Genomic DNA, 15343 nt, shown 5'->3' with positions numbered 1-15343 from the left:
CGCTCTTCCAGCTTAAGGACCAGTCCTGCTCCCCTCACCCAGCCCACAGGGCCAACCGAGCCCAACACCCCTGCTTCGCGTACAGAAAAGTGAGGAGGTGCAGAGAAGGGCAACAGGGATGATTCACGTGGAGGGGCTGCCGTAGGAGAACAGGCTAAGGCCCACTCAATTTAGTGAAAAAGAGACGCGTGAGGGAGGGGGGTTACAAAATACTCCATGCCAAAAAAGGAACCTGACAGGGATCTATCGCTGGATCTCGCTCGCGATACGAGAACGAGGCATCCCCAGGTTAAAACTGACCACAAGAAGTGCCTTTCACCCAAGGGGCCATTTAAGCCTGGGACGAGCTTCCTGCACCTGAAATTCTGGAAGCTGCAAGGGGGGGGAGGGGAGGTAAAGACCCTGTCGTGCCCAACTTCCCCCACCCCCAGCAAGGCCAAGGCCGCTCCTATGGACCCCTCCCGCGCACAGAGTCCGGCGGAGACGCAGGGGTTCCTCCCTCCCGCCCCGCACCCGGGCAGGCGCCGCCACCGCACACGCACCCGCACCCGCTTGCAGCAACTTCCGGAACCCTGTCCGCCGCCTCCCCTTCCCCCCGGACCAGGCACGTCCCCGCCGGGTTCCGACTCTCTTGCCACCGGAAGTGGACCGGAGGGGGTTGGCCCCGTGCTCCCGCTGTGCCCCCGCCTCTCCCGAGTGCGCCCCCTGCAGGGCGGAGGGGGAGTCGCACGGTGCGGGGCTGGGGCAGGGACAGCTGGTCCGGGAAGGGCCAGGGGCTGCGGGAGGGAGGGTTTGGGGTCCTGGCAGCACGTGCACAGCTCCAGACCAACATACGTGTGTGTGTGTGTGTGTGTATGTATATATGTGTGTATACATGTGTGTGTATATATATATGTGTGTTTATGCATATATGTGTGTGTATATGCATGTATATATGTGTGTATGTGTATGTATATATATAATAGTATGTATGTGTATATATATGTGTGTGTGTGTATATATATATAGTGTGTGTGTGTGTGTGTGTACACATACATAATACATATATGGACTGTGTGTACACGTATGTATGTGTGTGTATACACATATGTACATACATATATTTACCCTAGAGGTCTTCAAGAGAAGACTGGACGGTCACCTGGCTGGGGTCACCTGACCCCAGATGTCTTTCCTGCTCATCATGGGGCTGGACCCGAGGATCCTTCAGGGCCCCTTCCAGCCCTATGATTTTATGACTGGTATGGGGCAGCCCTTTTGTTAAAAATGAGAGTCATTTCTCTATTAAAAATAGAGAAACTATTAGAAATTAAACTCCATAAGAGGGATCTCTTAATAGCAGTTGCCTGCTCCAGATAAATGGTGCTCTCTTTACTAATGCTGCTCCTGGAAAGGGCAGCAGCAAGTTAGATTCACAGAAAATTAGTGCTGGAAGGGACCTCAGGAGGTCATATCTAGTCCAACCCCCTGCTCAAACCAGGACCAGTCCCAACTAGATCATCCCAGCCAGGGCTTTGTTGAGCCAGGTCTTAAAAACCCTCAATGATGGAGACTCCACCACCTCTCTGGGTAACCTGTTCCAGTGCTTCACCACCCTCCTAGTGAGAAAGGTTTTCCTTACACCCAACCTAAACCTCCTTTACTGCAACTTGAGCCCATTGCTCCTTGTCCTGCCATCTGCCAGCTCCATCCTATTTCGAACCCCACTTCAGGGAGTTGAAGACTGCTATTCAATCCCCGCTCGGTCTTCTCTTCTGCAGTCTAAATAAGCCCAGTTCCCTCAGCTGTTTTCCTGCTTATGTGCCACAGCCCCCTAAAGGTTTTCGTTGCCCTCTGCTGGACTCTTTCCAATTTATCCACATCCTTTGTCTAGTGGGGGGCCCAAAACTGAACACAGTACTCCAGATGCAGCCTCATCAGTGCAGAATAGAGGGGAATAATTACTTCCCTTGATCTGTTGGCAATGCTTCTACCACTGCAGCCAGAAGTTGTCTTCCCCAACCATACTCCAATCCCTGATTTGAAAGAAGAACATGGAAACATCCTTGTTTCCATTCTAGAATAAAACAGTGGCATGTTCAATGTGCAATTGTTCTGTGTTTTTTTCCCCAAAGCATTTGGTTTTCTGCAATAAATAAATCAATCAGCATTATTGTTTTAACATAATTCCTGAAGTGCTGTGCCTGTTTTGAAAACGTTTGGATTTCTGTAACATCTCAGTTTGGATTTTTTTTCCTTTCTCCACAACATTGAAGACATAGATAATGGATATAATCACTCTACCTGTTACTGAAGTAATGTGTAACTGTCTCAGCTGCGATCCTTGTAAGGTCCCAATCCAGAAAAGTTCTTATGCACATGATTAAATGTTTTTGCTCATGTTTTTTGCAAAGGGCTTCACTCGCTGACAATCTTTACTTTTAATTCAATGGATTTTATATCAAGCACCATGTGTTTTGCGGGGATTGGACTTAGCAGCACAAACCAGCATGTCCTCGAGGAACCATGAGTTGTTTTGCTCAAAGATAATTGTTTGATATACCCTGTGTTCCTCTTACATGCATACCTGATAAGCATACAGGCCGCTCCCAAATCAATGCCTATTGTTTATGTTGTAACAAACAGGGGTTATGTATCCCTTAAATGCATAAACTCTGTAGCTCATAGCATCTAGCAACCTCACTGTTTACATTGTAATTTAATTGTGCTTTTGCTAACTGCATGGTAACTGTAACTGTTTAGCTTGCACATAGGAACATAAGAATTGCTGGCTCAGACCCTAGGACCGTCCATCTTGCCCAGTCTCCTGTCTCACACCATCAGCTCCTCCTCCACAACCTCCTGCTGAGGTCCTGGCTGCACTTTTCCCCCGCACCTTTTTTGGTACGCACTCCTCATCTGTGGCCCCACCAAGGCCCAGGACCTCCTGGTCAACCTTCTCCTGGTTCTGGCCAAGATGGCCATCTACAAGACCAGGAAGGAGGCTCTGGCTGGGAGGAACCCAGGCGAGTGTGGGACTCTCTTCCTGTCACACCTCCAGGCAGAGTTTTACTAGTCAGTATCCACAGACTCCCTCAACACATTTAGGGGGCTGGTGTGCTCTGCTCCATGTCCCCTTCCACAGCGGGTGGCTGCAGAGCCCAGCTCCCGCTTCCATCCCTTCCCGGTGGGCAGCACTGCCATCCCAGACTGGCGGGGGGGGGGGGGGGGGGAGGATGCAGGCTACCCACTGCAGGCTTGGGGCTCCCTGCCTTGCCGCCCTCTTGCCAGGGGCTCTGCAGCCCAGTGGGCAGGACCCAGCGCAGGAGGAAGGAAGCGCCACACTGCTAGGCTGCCAAGCTGAGGGCATTCCCTGCTCATCCCCTCTGTGCAGCCTCCCTCCCACAATGGGTCCCATCCCTGGGCTGCAGAGGGGCTCTCTCCCAGTGCAGGTGGAGCCTGGCTGCAGGGGCAGAAAGCTCAGGGGCACATTAACATCCACTGATGTTCCCATCCCATATGGGTCAAAACCCACAGTTTGGGAACTGCTGCTGCCTTACAGGGTCCTGTGAAGGGCCTGAGCCCAGGAGCTCCTGGTGCATCCGATGGGCCCGTGGGAAACCAGACACCAAACCCTGGCCGCAGCCCACGTGGTGCTTCGCCCGCAGGGGCCCCCCCGCCTCTGCCCCTTGTTAGCGTCCTGCGTTACCGCGGAAACGGGCCGCACCATCCTCCTCCGGGGAAGGGGGGGCTCTTCACTGAGTGTCACCCCCTCCCTACCACCAGGGGGGGCGGGCACTGGCAGCCGTCCTGCCGTGTATCCCCACCCCCGCGTGTCTGTCTCCTCTCCCCCCACCCCGCTGTGGGGCTGCGCGGGGGCAGGAGACCTCTACTCCCCCCCAGAAGGCGCAGAGTGGTACATCCCGAGATGTGAGGGGGGGGGAAGGAGGGAATGGGCTGCACCATCCTCCCCCAAGGAGGGGGGGCAGCTTCATGGAGTTTCCTCCCCACCACTTGCAAGGAGGTGGGGCAGCTGTCCTGGCACAGGTCCTCGCCCCCGTGTGTCTGTCTCCTCTGCCCCTCATCCCGCTGTGGGGCTGCCCGGGGGGAGGCAACCTCAATCCTCTCCCCTCCCCCCGGAGGATGGAGTGGTACATTCCGAGGTGGGGGAGGAGGCGCAGGCAGCCGCGAGCCCCCGGGATCCCCGGGCCATGGCCGCAGCCGCGCCCCGCGCCCACCGCCCCGTGCACCGCCCGCTCCGGGCCCAGGTGAGCCCCAGGGCAGGGCAGGGTAGCTCCTTCCCTTGCGAGGCAGAGGGGTCCTGGAAGGGTGCAGCCCCTTCCCTTTGCAGCTGCCCCCTCCCGGCCCGAGGGGAAGCTGGGTCTTGAACCTGGAGAGGCCGAGGAGCAATGCCCCGGGCTTGGACAGGTGCCCTCTGTCCCTAGTGCTCTTACCTGGATGTACAAGGAGTGTCCTGGGCAGCCCCTCTGCCAATGGGAGGGGCGACCGCCGGGACCCCAAAGTTTTGCAACAGATGTTTTTTGAGGGGGGGGTTTGAAGTTTTTGCAAAGAAGCGGCTCTACTTGCATCTGAACGCGTGGCTATTTCTCTAATTCCCCCAAGGAATATTAAAAAGATCCATGCTACAATGGTGGGGGGTTATAGGTCATCCAGATTAAGCCTCCAAGGGCCTCACGTGACTCTCTTGCCCAGGGCCCCAACACCCCCCCTACGGCCACCACGGGCAGCGCAGCCCTGAAGTGATAGCAGCAGCCTTTACAAACACCCAGATGAGGTAGATGGAAGGCGCCTGGTGAGCGATGCTACCAGGCATGGGTCATAGATTTGGAAGTTGGGATTGGATGCCGTACGAGAGAGAGTTGCTAGGTGTGGAGCGTAAACTGCTGGTTGTATGTTAACAGCTCCCTCTGCGAGCTCTAGGCCCCCACAGGAAGGTTGGCTCAAATCCCCAGTGTCAGAGAGCTAACTACAGGGCGTTGGGTCTACTGGGCATCAGAAAATGCTGGTACTGAGTTCTCGCTGGGTTTTTTTGACTGCAGAAATACATGAGAGCTGGGGGTTTTACCTCTTACAAAGAACTCAGGCCATTTTAACACAACGGTCCTGGCCAACCATCCTGCCCTGCAAGGCTGATCTCTGCCATGGCGCATAGATGAGGCTTGAGGTGACTGAAGAGTTCAATCCTCGAGCCGCAGATCCATCCGCAGGAGTTGCAGGTCTTCCCACAGGGGAATGTCAGCTGCAGGCTAGGATTCGTCTGCTTTTCCTTCCTCTCCTTTTCCTTCCTCTGCTGTCTTGTCTTTGCACTGAGGGCGGGATGCTTTACCTTGAAACGGGCTGTCACTTGCTTGAGGTTGTGGCACCACTGGAGTCTGTTGGCAGCCAGCTCCTCCCAGCTTTTGATGTGAGCATCCGTTTTCTTGAGCTCTGCCTTCATTGTGTCCCTGTAGTGTTTCCTCTGGTCACCATGAGATTCCCAGTCCATTATTACTATGGATTCCCATTTAAAAGCTTTGGGTTTGTCATGCAAATCACGTTTGCATACTGAACAGTGCTCATATTGCATGGCACCCTTGAAAGCATCACAAGGGACCAGTTACTGCCCTAGAGACAGTAAAGCCACTGAGCTGCAGTGATGGGCATGGAAGCCTGGAGCAGTGCCTGCAGGTGCATGTCTGTACGCTAGAGCGCAGCATCTCCCACACTTGTAGCAGGAAATGCCTGAAGCTGAGGTGCAAAATGCCTTTGAGCCAAAGCCTCTGGGCAGAGGGGACCCATGGAAATACCTGGGAGTTACTTGTCCTTGGGGCTTTGAAACAACCTTCCTATTGGGGCCAATAGATTTACTACTGAGTTGCTAATATATCAACCACCAGCAGGATTTACACGCTATGCATAGCAATTGTAAGAGCACTAAGTATAGCAAACAAACAAGTAAGTCCTCACTATTTTAAGATAATTCAGAAAAAATGCATTTGAAAGATTATACAGCAAGCATCCCCATCAGGGAAAAATAATTGTATGTGTGCGCGCACAGGGTTGGCACTGAGACCACAGGCATCAAAATTAAAAATTAATCCGGAGCCATGCACATCTTACAAAAATTAACAAAATATTAGAAAATAGGTAAATGATAAAGGAAAGGTTGACCCCTTTGCATACAACAGTGACACCCCCTTTCTATTATATCTTTCTTATGCAGTTTTGCATCGTGTCATTAAAAAGGTCCAAAAATACTAATAGAGTAAGTTTGTCTTTCTACAGAACCTTGTGTTTTTCAAAGAACTTTGCAGATATTAACTAGTTGAGCCTCCCTGCCCCTGGGAAATAATAAGGGATAGACTAACCTTGCATAACACTGAACTGCAAGCCCTGGATATAGCAGGTGTTTGCCGGTACATTGCCACACTAAAACAACAGGGGAAGGCAAGAAAGAAAGAATCCCAGTATCCAGTTGTAAAGTTAGGGGGGTGAACTGCTTGACAAAATATAATGGTCTAAATTAACTTTTAGCCAGGACACTACAGTTGCCCATGTCAGCTGAACCTGTGACCATGATATGCAGCTGAGGGTGGAATTGGAGAAGGGCACAGCCTTTCAAATCCAAGTTCATGTCATGATTAAAATGAGCCCATACTAAAACCGTGTCTGAACAGTTTGGAGGTCAGGTCTTCTCTAGTCAGTGATCCCATCAGACTTGCATATGTACAGTACTCCAGCTGGCAGTGCGAAGCGAGGCTGGCTTGCTTTTGAGACCAGGACTAAGATAACAGTGGGTAGTATGCATCAGAACTGAGTTAGAGCCGTGTTGGAAAACTTGCTCAGCATCCTCTGAAGTATGTCTGTAGAGTTAAACTCTTGCCTTTCTGCTTATTAAAATTCAACCAATTTTAGAGTATACACAACGGTGTGTGATATTTTTCTAGGCTGTGGTTTCTGTCATATTTAAGAGAAGTTCAGCAACTAGACATAATCCATTTGAATCTTCAGGGAGACTTGGGGCAGCTGGATTTCATTTAATAAACTAAACATCTCTCACTAAATAGGTATGTGTGTATACACATACATCACTTTGGTACCTGATAGTTGATAACACTTATTATACATTCAGTCTTTTGAATGGGACTACTCTGCCTAGCTTCTCTCTGTCCTCTTTTTCTTGAGTCAATCAGCCACACTCGCTTCCACAAAGCTCTGCCTATGCACACAAGCAAAATAATAATAATTAAAAAAAATATCACTCTCTTTCTGGGGATTCCCTTTTTCTGTAATTCACAGACTGGCTCCATCTCCACCCCAGTAGTGGATGCAGAGATGAAGGAAACCACAGATGCCTACACATATTCTAGCAGTCGAGTGGCTTCTCCTGCCTCTGTTTTTAAGAATTTGGAGAGCCCTGCATATCAGAAGGTCAACAGATATTGGTTTCTGAGGCATGAAAGATAACTGATTGTCTTTTCCCGCCCGGCAGCCAGCTGAATTACAACTTTTGTCCTCTTGATGGCACTAGCAGAATAGCTTCAAGGATTAACCAATTTCTGGGGGGGAAAAAATTGCTGATCTATTAGTGTTCCTCCCACGGTACTGTAGGGCTGTGATTGCTGCTGCTTAGAGGATGAAGAGGAGAAGCAAGGTCTACCTCAGTCAATGCCAAGCCTCTCTTGAGTCAGCAGCATTCAGGCAAATAGCAAGCTGTTTGATTCACTCTGTGTTTTTTTTCTCTCTCCTTGCGGGGGCAGTCTCTCCTGCTTCATTTCCTCATTTTACTACAACGGATAGTAGTGCCATTCACACTGGTATAGTTTGGGCTGTCTCACTGTAATTAAGCTTTGAGTTCCCCTCGTATTTCCTCTCTTCCCTGCCAGAATGCAGAACTTAGTCTTTAAATGTACAAAATTTAAACATGGCAAATAAAAAAAAAAAAAAAAAAAATTCAGGTCTTGTGGCAGCAAACAAATTGGCTTTAAAATGAGCAACTTGGTGATTTTGTAGTGGCGATGCAAAGTCAGCCTTTTGGTTTGGTTTTGTTCTCATCTCAAAAGCAGCTTAGGACAACTCAGACTTTTTAGACGGTTCATTTGGTGGATCCTTCAGGTGCACAGTAAAATAGTTCCTTTTATTCAAAATGAATCGTGGGGCCAGATTGCAATGAGGCCTCCCTGAACTGAAATTTGAAAGCATTTGATTAGAACACACATAAATAGGTCATGAATATATATACAACTCACAAATATATATATGATGTGATTATATATACTCACCTACTGTCGTGGTTCAGTGGTAGAATTCTTATCTACCATGTGGGAGATCTGGGTGTGATTCCTGGATGTCCAATAACTATAGCTATCAAGGCTCTAGACTTGGTCTGGACTTTGGATACTGTCTCAATGGCCTAACATGGGGATGGATAGTCTGGACAGCCTGCACTCCTCCATACTCCTGCCTAGGCATATGCATCAAAGGTCTTGGTGACCTCTCATGCATATACTATGATCCAGAAGTATTGATGGTTGCCTACTAATATACACGCACACACAATGAGTTTATTTTATTTATACACCCCTTCCCCCAAAACAATGAGTCAACACCTTCCCCTTTATTAGAAAAGTGGTACAATAAATAGGTATTTGTGTAACAGTTAAAGTCAAGATAAGTTAAGGAGTAGCTAACAGTGTATTGGGTAAAAACACTTCTTTTCACAATCAATCCACATATTTTCCACTGAAATAGGTATAAATGACTAGGCTGCTGGATTAATTTTATGTTTACTAAAATATACATAAGGGTAATCCTACAGTGGATAGCATTAGTTATAATTTATTCACTTGTAGTTACTTTTTACAATATTATATTGACTTCTATGGGAGCTTTGTCTTTTTAAGGATGACCGAATTGGGCTGAGAGTTGTCCGTCACTAGTGCTTGGTTGATATTGTTTTCATTTCTGGTCTAGGAGGTTGTCTGTTCGAGTCCAGCGTTATGCCTTGTGTTTATGCCCAGTATTGTCACTGCAGCGGAGTGGAATGGATTTCTCAACTAAAAGGATCTTTTTTTTTTTAATAAGACATTTTAAAACTGCATTCTGCCTATACCTCTGGTATCTTTATAGGCAGGACTTGAAGATTCAAGAGCAATGTTTAAGCAGAGTAGGCAATACTCTTGGCATCCTGGATAATATCCCTGCTCCCAGGGCTGCCCTACACAGGGAGTTTACTTTATAATAAACTGAGCTGCAGAGATGCAAAAAGATCTGCGTCGACAAAACACAACTATCTAGCATGATGCAACTGGCAGATTATTGTGGTGTCTTCATTCATGTTAGAATCTATAATAATTCTATAATAAGAGAATTATTATTCTATTCTATTATTATTATTATTCCATTCTATAATAATGTCACTTTGCACTAGGTTACGTTGTAGTAATGTTAGTGTGGTTGCCTCCCTGCTACAAAGTGATTTAGCTGCTTCCAGGTGCCTTTCTACAAGGCTTTGCACCCTCCTCCAGCTGGCTGATTGGATATCCCATGTGTGTCCTCTACTGTTGTGAGGTCATGGTTACTAGATGTCATATCCCTCTTTAAGTGGTGCTGCACAGACAGGGCTACAAGAAAATGCATGCTCCTGGCGTGTGCTAGTACACTTGGATCAATCCTATGTGAGGTTTCCAACTACAGTCATGTGAAGGTCCTGGAACTCCCTACCTGCTAGGGACAAGAAACAGTTCAGGAAGCCCTGACAGACACTGGGAAGAGATGGCTGAGCAGGGTCACAGCGATGCTGCTGTGCTCTTCCATATTAAAACAGAGCCTATGACATCCACATACATGAGAGTAAAGGATAAAACCAAGAATACCCCCAGTACTTGAACCACTTGTCCATATGTTAAGAGACAGCTGATGTCTCCTTGTATGAAGATGCACATGGCAGCCAGGGAACTCTTCATTATACTAACCTCCAACCAAAACTACGGAGACAAACCTGGACTCCTGGCACACCAGCCTGACTCATGCTGTCCCTGACAACTCTCAGATTTCCTGCTGCATTTCAGAGGAGATTGCTAAGCACTATTTTGTTTGCCTTTATAATAAGCTATTGGCAATGCATGCTGTGATACACACCTGGTTTTTTTTCCCCCCACCACCTCGAAAGATGAATGCTCCCATCATGGGAAGGTGAAAACCAGTAGATTTTTTTAGTTGGAGTCTCCTCACTTAAATTTACAGCCTCCTTCTGTTTTGTTACTGGTACAGGGAACTTTTAGCTCATCTGCAGTGGATATAAAATGGAATTATACATACAAGAAGGGATCTTACATTGTACATCATTATGGTCTCATGTTCATTTTGGGGGCTAAAATTGTTTAACACTTCACAGAACAAGGCTTTGAGCTGGGCACATGGCCGGTCCAAAGCCGTTGCACTGCCATTGTCAAGTCAAAGGGCCTTCTGCATCTGATGGACCATTGGGCTATCATTGGTCAAGGCGCACCAGTTCCTGTAGCCAGTGGTGTACAAGGGAGTGTGGTGGTGAGCCTTTGGCTCCCCAGCTCAAGTGACCAGGTAGTCATTTGCAACTGGGTTGACTGGGAGCAATCTTTATCTGAGTCCAAAGCACAGCTTAAACTTATATCTATAGATGTCATAACCACTCTATCACCAAGCCCATCACTTCTGGTCTACTTGTACATAAATTTGGAGATAATAATTTGGAAAGCACTATAATGAATTGCAGAAAATGAAGGCAGAAAGGCCCTAGAAGGTCTGAGTTACCAACACAGAACCCCTGCCCTGCTAAGGCCTACTAGCCTTCACAGAGATCTCTTCAAATACCAAAGTATGCTGGCCTCTGTAAATTGACAGTCAGGGTCCCAGAAGTCAGTATCCACAGCACAAAAAAATGCACAGGTTTGCCAGTCCTATCACTGAAAAAAAATGAGGTTGGCTTTGGAGCTAGGATAGTAATAATCATCATCATCATAATAAAGCAACAAATATGCTGTTCTTTTTATTTGCCTTCTGGAGCTGTAGCACTTCAAGTTCACTTTTTCAAGCTTTTCTCTGCAGCCATGAGAACTAGAAACTTTTTAAATACAAGCTACAAAAACTCAGGCAGTAATGAATTCCAGCAGCTGAGGTCTGAGAGCGAGAAAAAAAATATTACAAGACACAGAGGGCATGTCTGGCCTATGCATTCATTAACACACCGTAATTACGGCGCATTCAGTTTAGTATCTGTAATAGGTACTACCTTAATGCGCAGTAAGCGGTGCTACCACGCAGTAATGCTGGCACATGATTTTTTGTGAAGTTAATATGCAGTAGACTAATTCCACTGTGCATTACTGCATTAGCACGGTTTTTGTGTGCCGTGCAAATGCGCAGTAGAATTAGTCTACTGCGCATTGAGCATCTTGTGTAGATGCACTCAGTGTCACTAGAATTAATGCCATCTGCATTGGCTCTTGCAAGAGAGATGAAGCAGGCCAAGGAGACCAAATGATTTTTTTAAATGGGAAAAGACAACTTCTCCTGAGTCTGTCTAAGAAATTTTCTGCAGAAAGCTTGCCCTGGTACTGCTCATGATGTTCCTGGTTTGTGGCTACAGAGAAGGCTTCAGTTTTCAGGTCTAAAAGTCTGGAGCCTTTCCTGTTGGTTCCCCCAAGAATACAAATGCCAAGTAGGCTGGAACTGTTCACTATATGCATCATCCAGCTTGCTTGCTTGCTTTCATAAAGCCTAAATTATTAATAGTATCAGTTACCCCTAAACAGTTGTTGGTTTCAGACCAGGACATTTTGGAAGGTCATTCCAGAAAGTACTATTATTGTTTGCCTAAGCAGGAACCGTAGGAACAAGAGGATGACATAAAGAGAGAAACTGAGGAAGGACATTATGGTGCACCCTTGGCAAAACTAAGAGATTTAAGTTTAAGGAGAGAGATTTGTGTGGGGGTGGGGAGGGAGGGAGTAGGGGAAAGGATGCTTATTTAATCTTATAAAAAGCACTAATCAAAGCCATGTCTTAGTACACCAGTAAGTTAATTATGTGGTATCCTTGTTAGCTTGGATTTCAGATTTTGTTAGTGGACCTGCCTCTCAACATCATTACTGGTTTGTTTTAAATTTGTTTGGGGATTTTTTGTGGTACTTCCTTATTAGGATTAGAATAATGATCTAATATTTTAAACTCATTTTGCATCATTTTCGACGCCTTTTCCAAGCCACTCTCATTTCTTATGGACTCACTGCACAGGTATAGCCATGTGCCCCGGTGAAACTGGACCTGTAATCTAGTCTCACCAACTCCCTTTTCCATTGCATGAGCCAGTAGCACAGAGCCAAGGCTCTCTGCTTACCTTTTGGCCATTTGGTTTTTTTCAGTTTTTTCTCGGCAGGAGAAGTCACCCTCCCAAAGAGGCCCTGCTTTTTTAGTGCATCAAGATTCAAAACTGCACCTCTGCTTTGTGATGCTCATGGACTGATGTCTTCACAGTGGTACTCAGTTTAGTAACCTTCCCACAGTTGTATGAAGAGCATGGTTACAACAATTTAACAACAATATTGCTAGCAACTGATAAAAAAACCAAAACCCAATAAGCTTTGAGTGCTAAGGAGAGTATTGCTCCTCCTCCTTCTCAGAATAACCCAGACCAGATCCCAGAATCTTCTCTCTGGCAGGGAATACCTGTGAAAAGGGATCGTGCATGAGAGCAACGGAAGGATAAGTTACTAGAATAAGGGCTTCCTTTGAAAAAAGTTACCACCTCGGCTGAACTGAACAAACATGTTCCGTAAGCAATTATACAGCACTTGAAAAAAATGGTGCAAATATACTGCCTGGGTGAAAGGGGACAGATTAAGAGATATTATGAGCATCCCTTGATCCGTAAAACAAGCATGGCATGTGCAGTCAGTGTATGATTTTTGTATTTCTCAGCCATGAGTTAGAGGGATCAAGGTAAAATGCTAGTTTAGGTCTTTGTGATTCATTCAGTCGGTGACTTCTCTAGGTGGGCTGCCAGCAAGGGTACCAAATATGACAAAGATTGTGCAATGAAGATCGTTGTCCACAAAGAACTGGAGTCTCTAAGCACCCTAAGTAGCTGCCCTTAGTTTTCAGCTTTGCTGGCTTAAATTATTGGTCTCTCTCCTACTTCATGCACAGCCTCAATTATTCAGAATTTACATACCTATTTAAAAACCGGTTTGGGGGCCAGATCTTAGTTTGTTTTAGTCACATGAGTAATCCCACCGATATAAATGGGAGCAAAGCGAGCAGACTTTGGCCCAGCGTTTTTGTTTGTTCGACATTAATGATGCTATTTACCCAAATTCACTGCATGAGGTAAGCATTCTACCTTCTGGGCTTATTGCTCAGAGACACAGAGGATTAATTAGTGTTTATACAGTGCTTTGAGTGCTAAGTATTATTATGACATTATTGCCTCTAAAGGCCAGTGCTGAGTTTTTAAAATGTGTTCCTAAAAAGTATATAGAGTGCATTTCAGTAATCTGTTAGCTAAATACATTAGTGTAAAGCAGGGTAATTGAATAATCATTAGGTTAGTTCTCAGCTTTATTTCTCAAGTTCACTAACTTCTAAGGGTTTCCTTCTCAGTTTCAGCTAATCTAAGATTTAAAACAAATTATTTGACACACTAGAAATTAAGCTCCCAGTGTGTTTCAGCACCACTTCTTACACCACTGCTGTCAAAATAAACACAGCATTTCAGAAAAGAAAATGCAGCCTCTTTCTGCCTGAAAACACTGCATTTTCCTCCCAGTTGTTTAGAGGCACCTCCGAGTTCAAGCTGGAAATGGACCCTGTAGGTCAGTGGGCGGAGGGGTCAGTGCAACCGGCTGTTGCTCCCGCAAAAGCAGTACGTAAAAGAATGAACAGGAGCGAGTTCTTAACCTTTATGTGACGGAAACAATGCAAATTGGTGAGGCAAATAAACCCACAAACAATGCAAGGTAAAAAATCCTTGATGCCGTTGAAGCTCTTCTATGTTTGCGTGTTTAATACAATGGAAATAAAGGCTCAAAGGCCCTTTGATTTAAAGTTGCAGTATTAAAGTCAGGCAGCACGGTAACAACGATTAGATTGGATTGTTACATTAGTCTACGCCTAATGGCTGTGCTGCCATAGCGGAGAATGCCTGCCCAGCCTTTTGAGAGTCTCCAGTACTGGAAAATCTCCGAGAAATTAAGCTAAAGGGGGACAGAACATAGGCAGAAGAGCAAAATGGTCACATGGAGAGCCAAGCATGAAAAGGAGTACCCCCTTCCCCCAGTACAACTGGAGCAATGTCAAAACTTTAACATTTTAGGATAAGCCCACGAGTCAGGGTGGACTGCTTGGAAGGTTTAAAAAGCTGTTGAGTGAGCATAAGCCCCTTTCTGGTGCAGACCCAAGACTCTCTCAAGCCAAGAGCTTTCACTTGGTTTTCTCTGACGTATTCAAATCCCAAATGCCTCACAAAACTCAAAGGGTTTGATTCCCTGTAAAGCAGAGGGGAACATGTTGCAAAAATTTCCCAGCACCTAGAACCATCCAATTTTTCACTTTTCCTGTTTCAAGTTGACTCCTGGCTTCAGCTAAAATGGGATAGCACCCCTTATTCACAAGCCCTTCCTTGAAGACAATGAAATCATATACCTGAGAAGGGATACTTTAGACCCAGTTAAAAAAAAAACAAACAACCTAAAAAACCAAAACTCAGAAGAACACAAAAAGCTTTATCTTCTGAAACCAAAAGTCCCCCTGTGCCCATCCACCCATGCTTCTCAGGCAAAGCTAGAATTAGGCAGCCTGAGCATACAGTAAATAAGCCAAAGAAGAAGTTGCAGCATCTAGAAGAACTACAATATGCAGAAGGCACAAAAAAAACCCCAACCCTCTCAACAACCCAGATACATTTCTTGTTCCCTGGAAGGCAGACTTAGAGCACTGCTTAGTTTTTAAGACTTTTACTATAGTTGGAATAATTCTTCCCTCTTGCCACGTACAGCATGGCAACATGTAGATCAGACCCAATGGAAGCACAAAAGTCTTAAAGAACAGCTTTTTATTTCAATGTCCTGCAAGTTAGTCACGCTCTCTTGTGGACAAATCCCACACAGATTCACTCAGAGCTGGACATTATGGTCATTTATTGCATCTAAAACCTTTGTCATCTTGCACAATGGATGTTCTCACCTTGGGTACCCACTATATGCAGATTAAAAGAAAAAGTTCTGACTTCTGGGAGTTGTTCTGTCATCTTAACCTTTCAAATGTTTGAAAAAGAAAGTATCCTGCATTGTGACTTTTCTATAAGCACACCTTCCAATAAAGAGCCCTT

At 46.1% G+C, this 15343-nt stretch overlaps 2 protein-coding genes across 7 annotated transcripts in view; one reads left to right on the top strand and one right to left on the bottom strand.

Annotated features, from left to right (window-relative positions):
* TTF1 (transcription termination factor 1) overlaps nt 1-638 on the bottom strand; it is a 21241-nt gene extending 20603 nt beyond the window's left edge. For 4 of the 6 annotated variants that reach the window (XM_006029812.3, XM_025211293.1, XM_006029811.3 and 1 more), the window contains exon 1: nt 543-638. The gene's annotated coding sequence lies outside the window, so the exon portion shown is untranslated. Of the gene's footprint in view, nt 1-300; nt 489-542 lie in introns of those variants that run through there. The other 2 variants (XM_006029808.3, XM_006029810.3) reach the window with 2 other exon arrangements.
* Nucleotides 639-4141: 3503 nt separating this feature from the next.
* The window catches only part of CFAP77 (cilia and flagella associated protein 77), a 91237-nt gene continuing 80035 nt past the window's right edge, over nt 4142-15343 (top strand). Inside the window, exon 1 of the mRNA XM_014522805.2 lies at nt 4142-4247. Coding sequence (XP_014378291.1) covers nt 4191-4247 — 57 coding nt within the window. The 5' untranslated portion in view covers nt 4142-4190. The remainder of the gene's footprint in view (nt 4248-15343) is intronic.

The sequence above is a fragment of the Alligator sinensis genome, unplaced genomic scaffold (genome assembly GCF_000455745.1).
Source record: "Alligator sinensis unplaced genomic scaffold, ASM45574v1 scaffold829_1, whole genome shotgun sequence".
Classification (NCBI taxonomy): Eukaryota; Metazoa; Chordata; order Crocodylia; family Alligatoridae; genus Alligator; species Alligator sinensis.
Note: the sequence above shows the minus strand (reverse complement) of the source record. Positions and strands in the feature narration are given on the sequence as shown.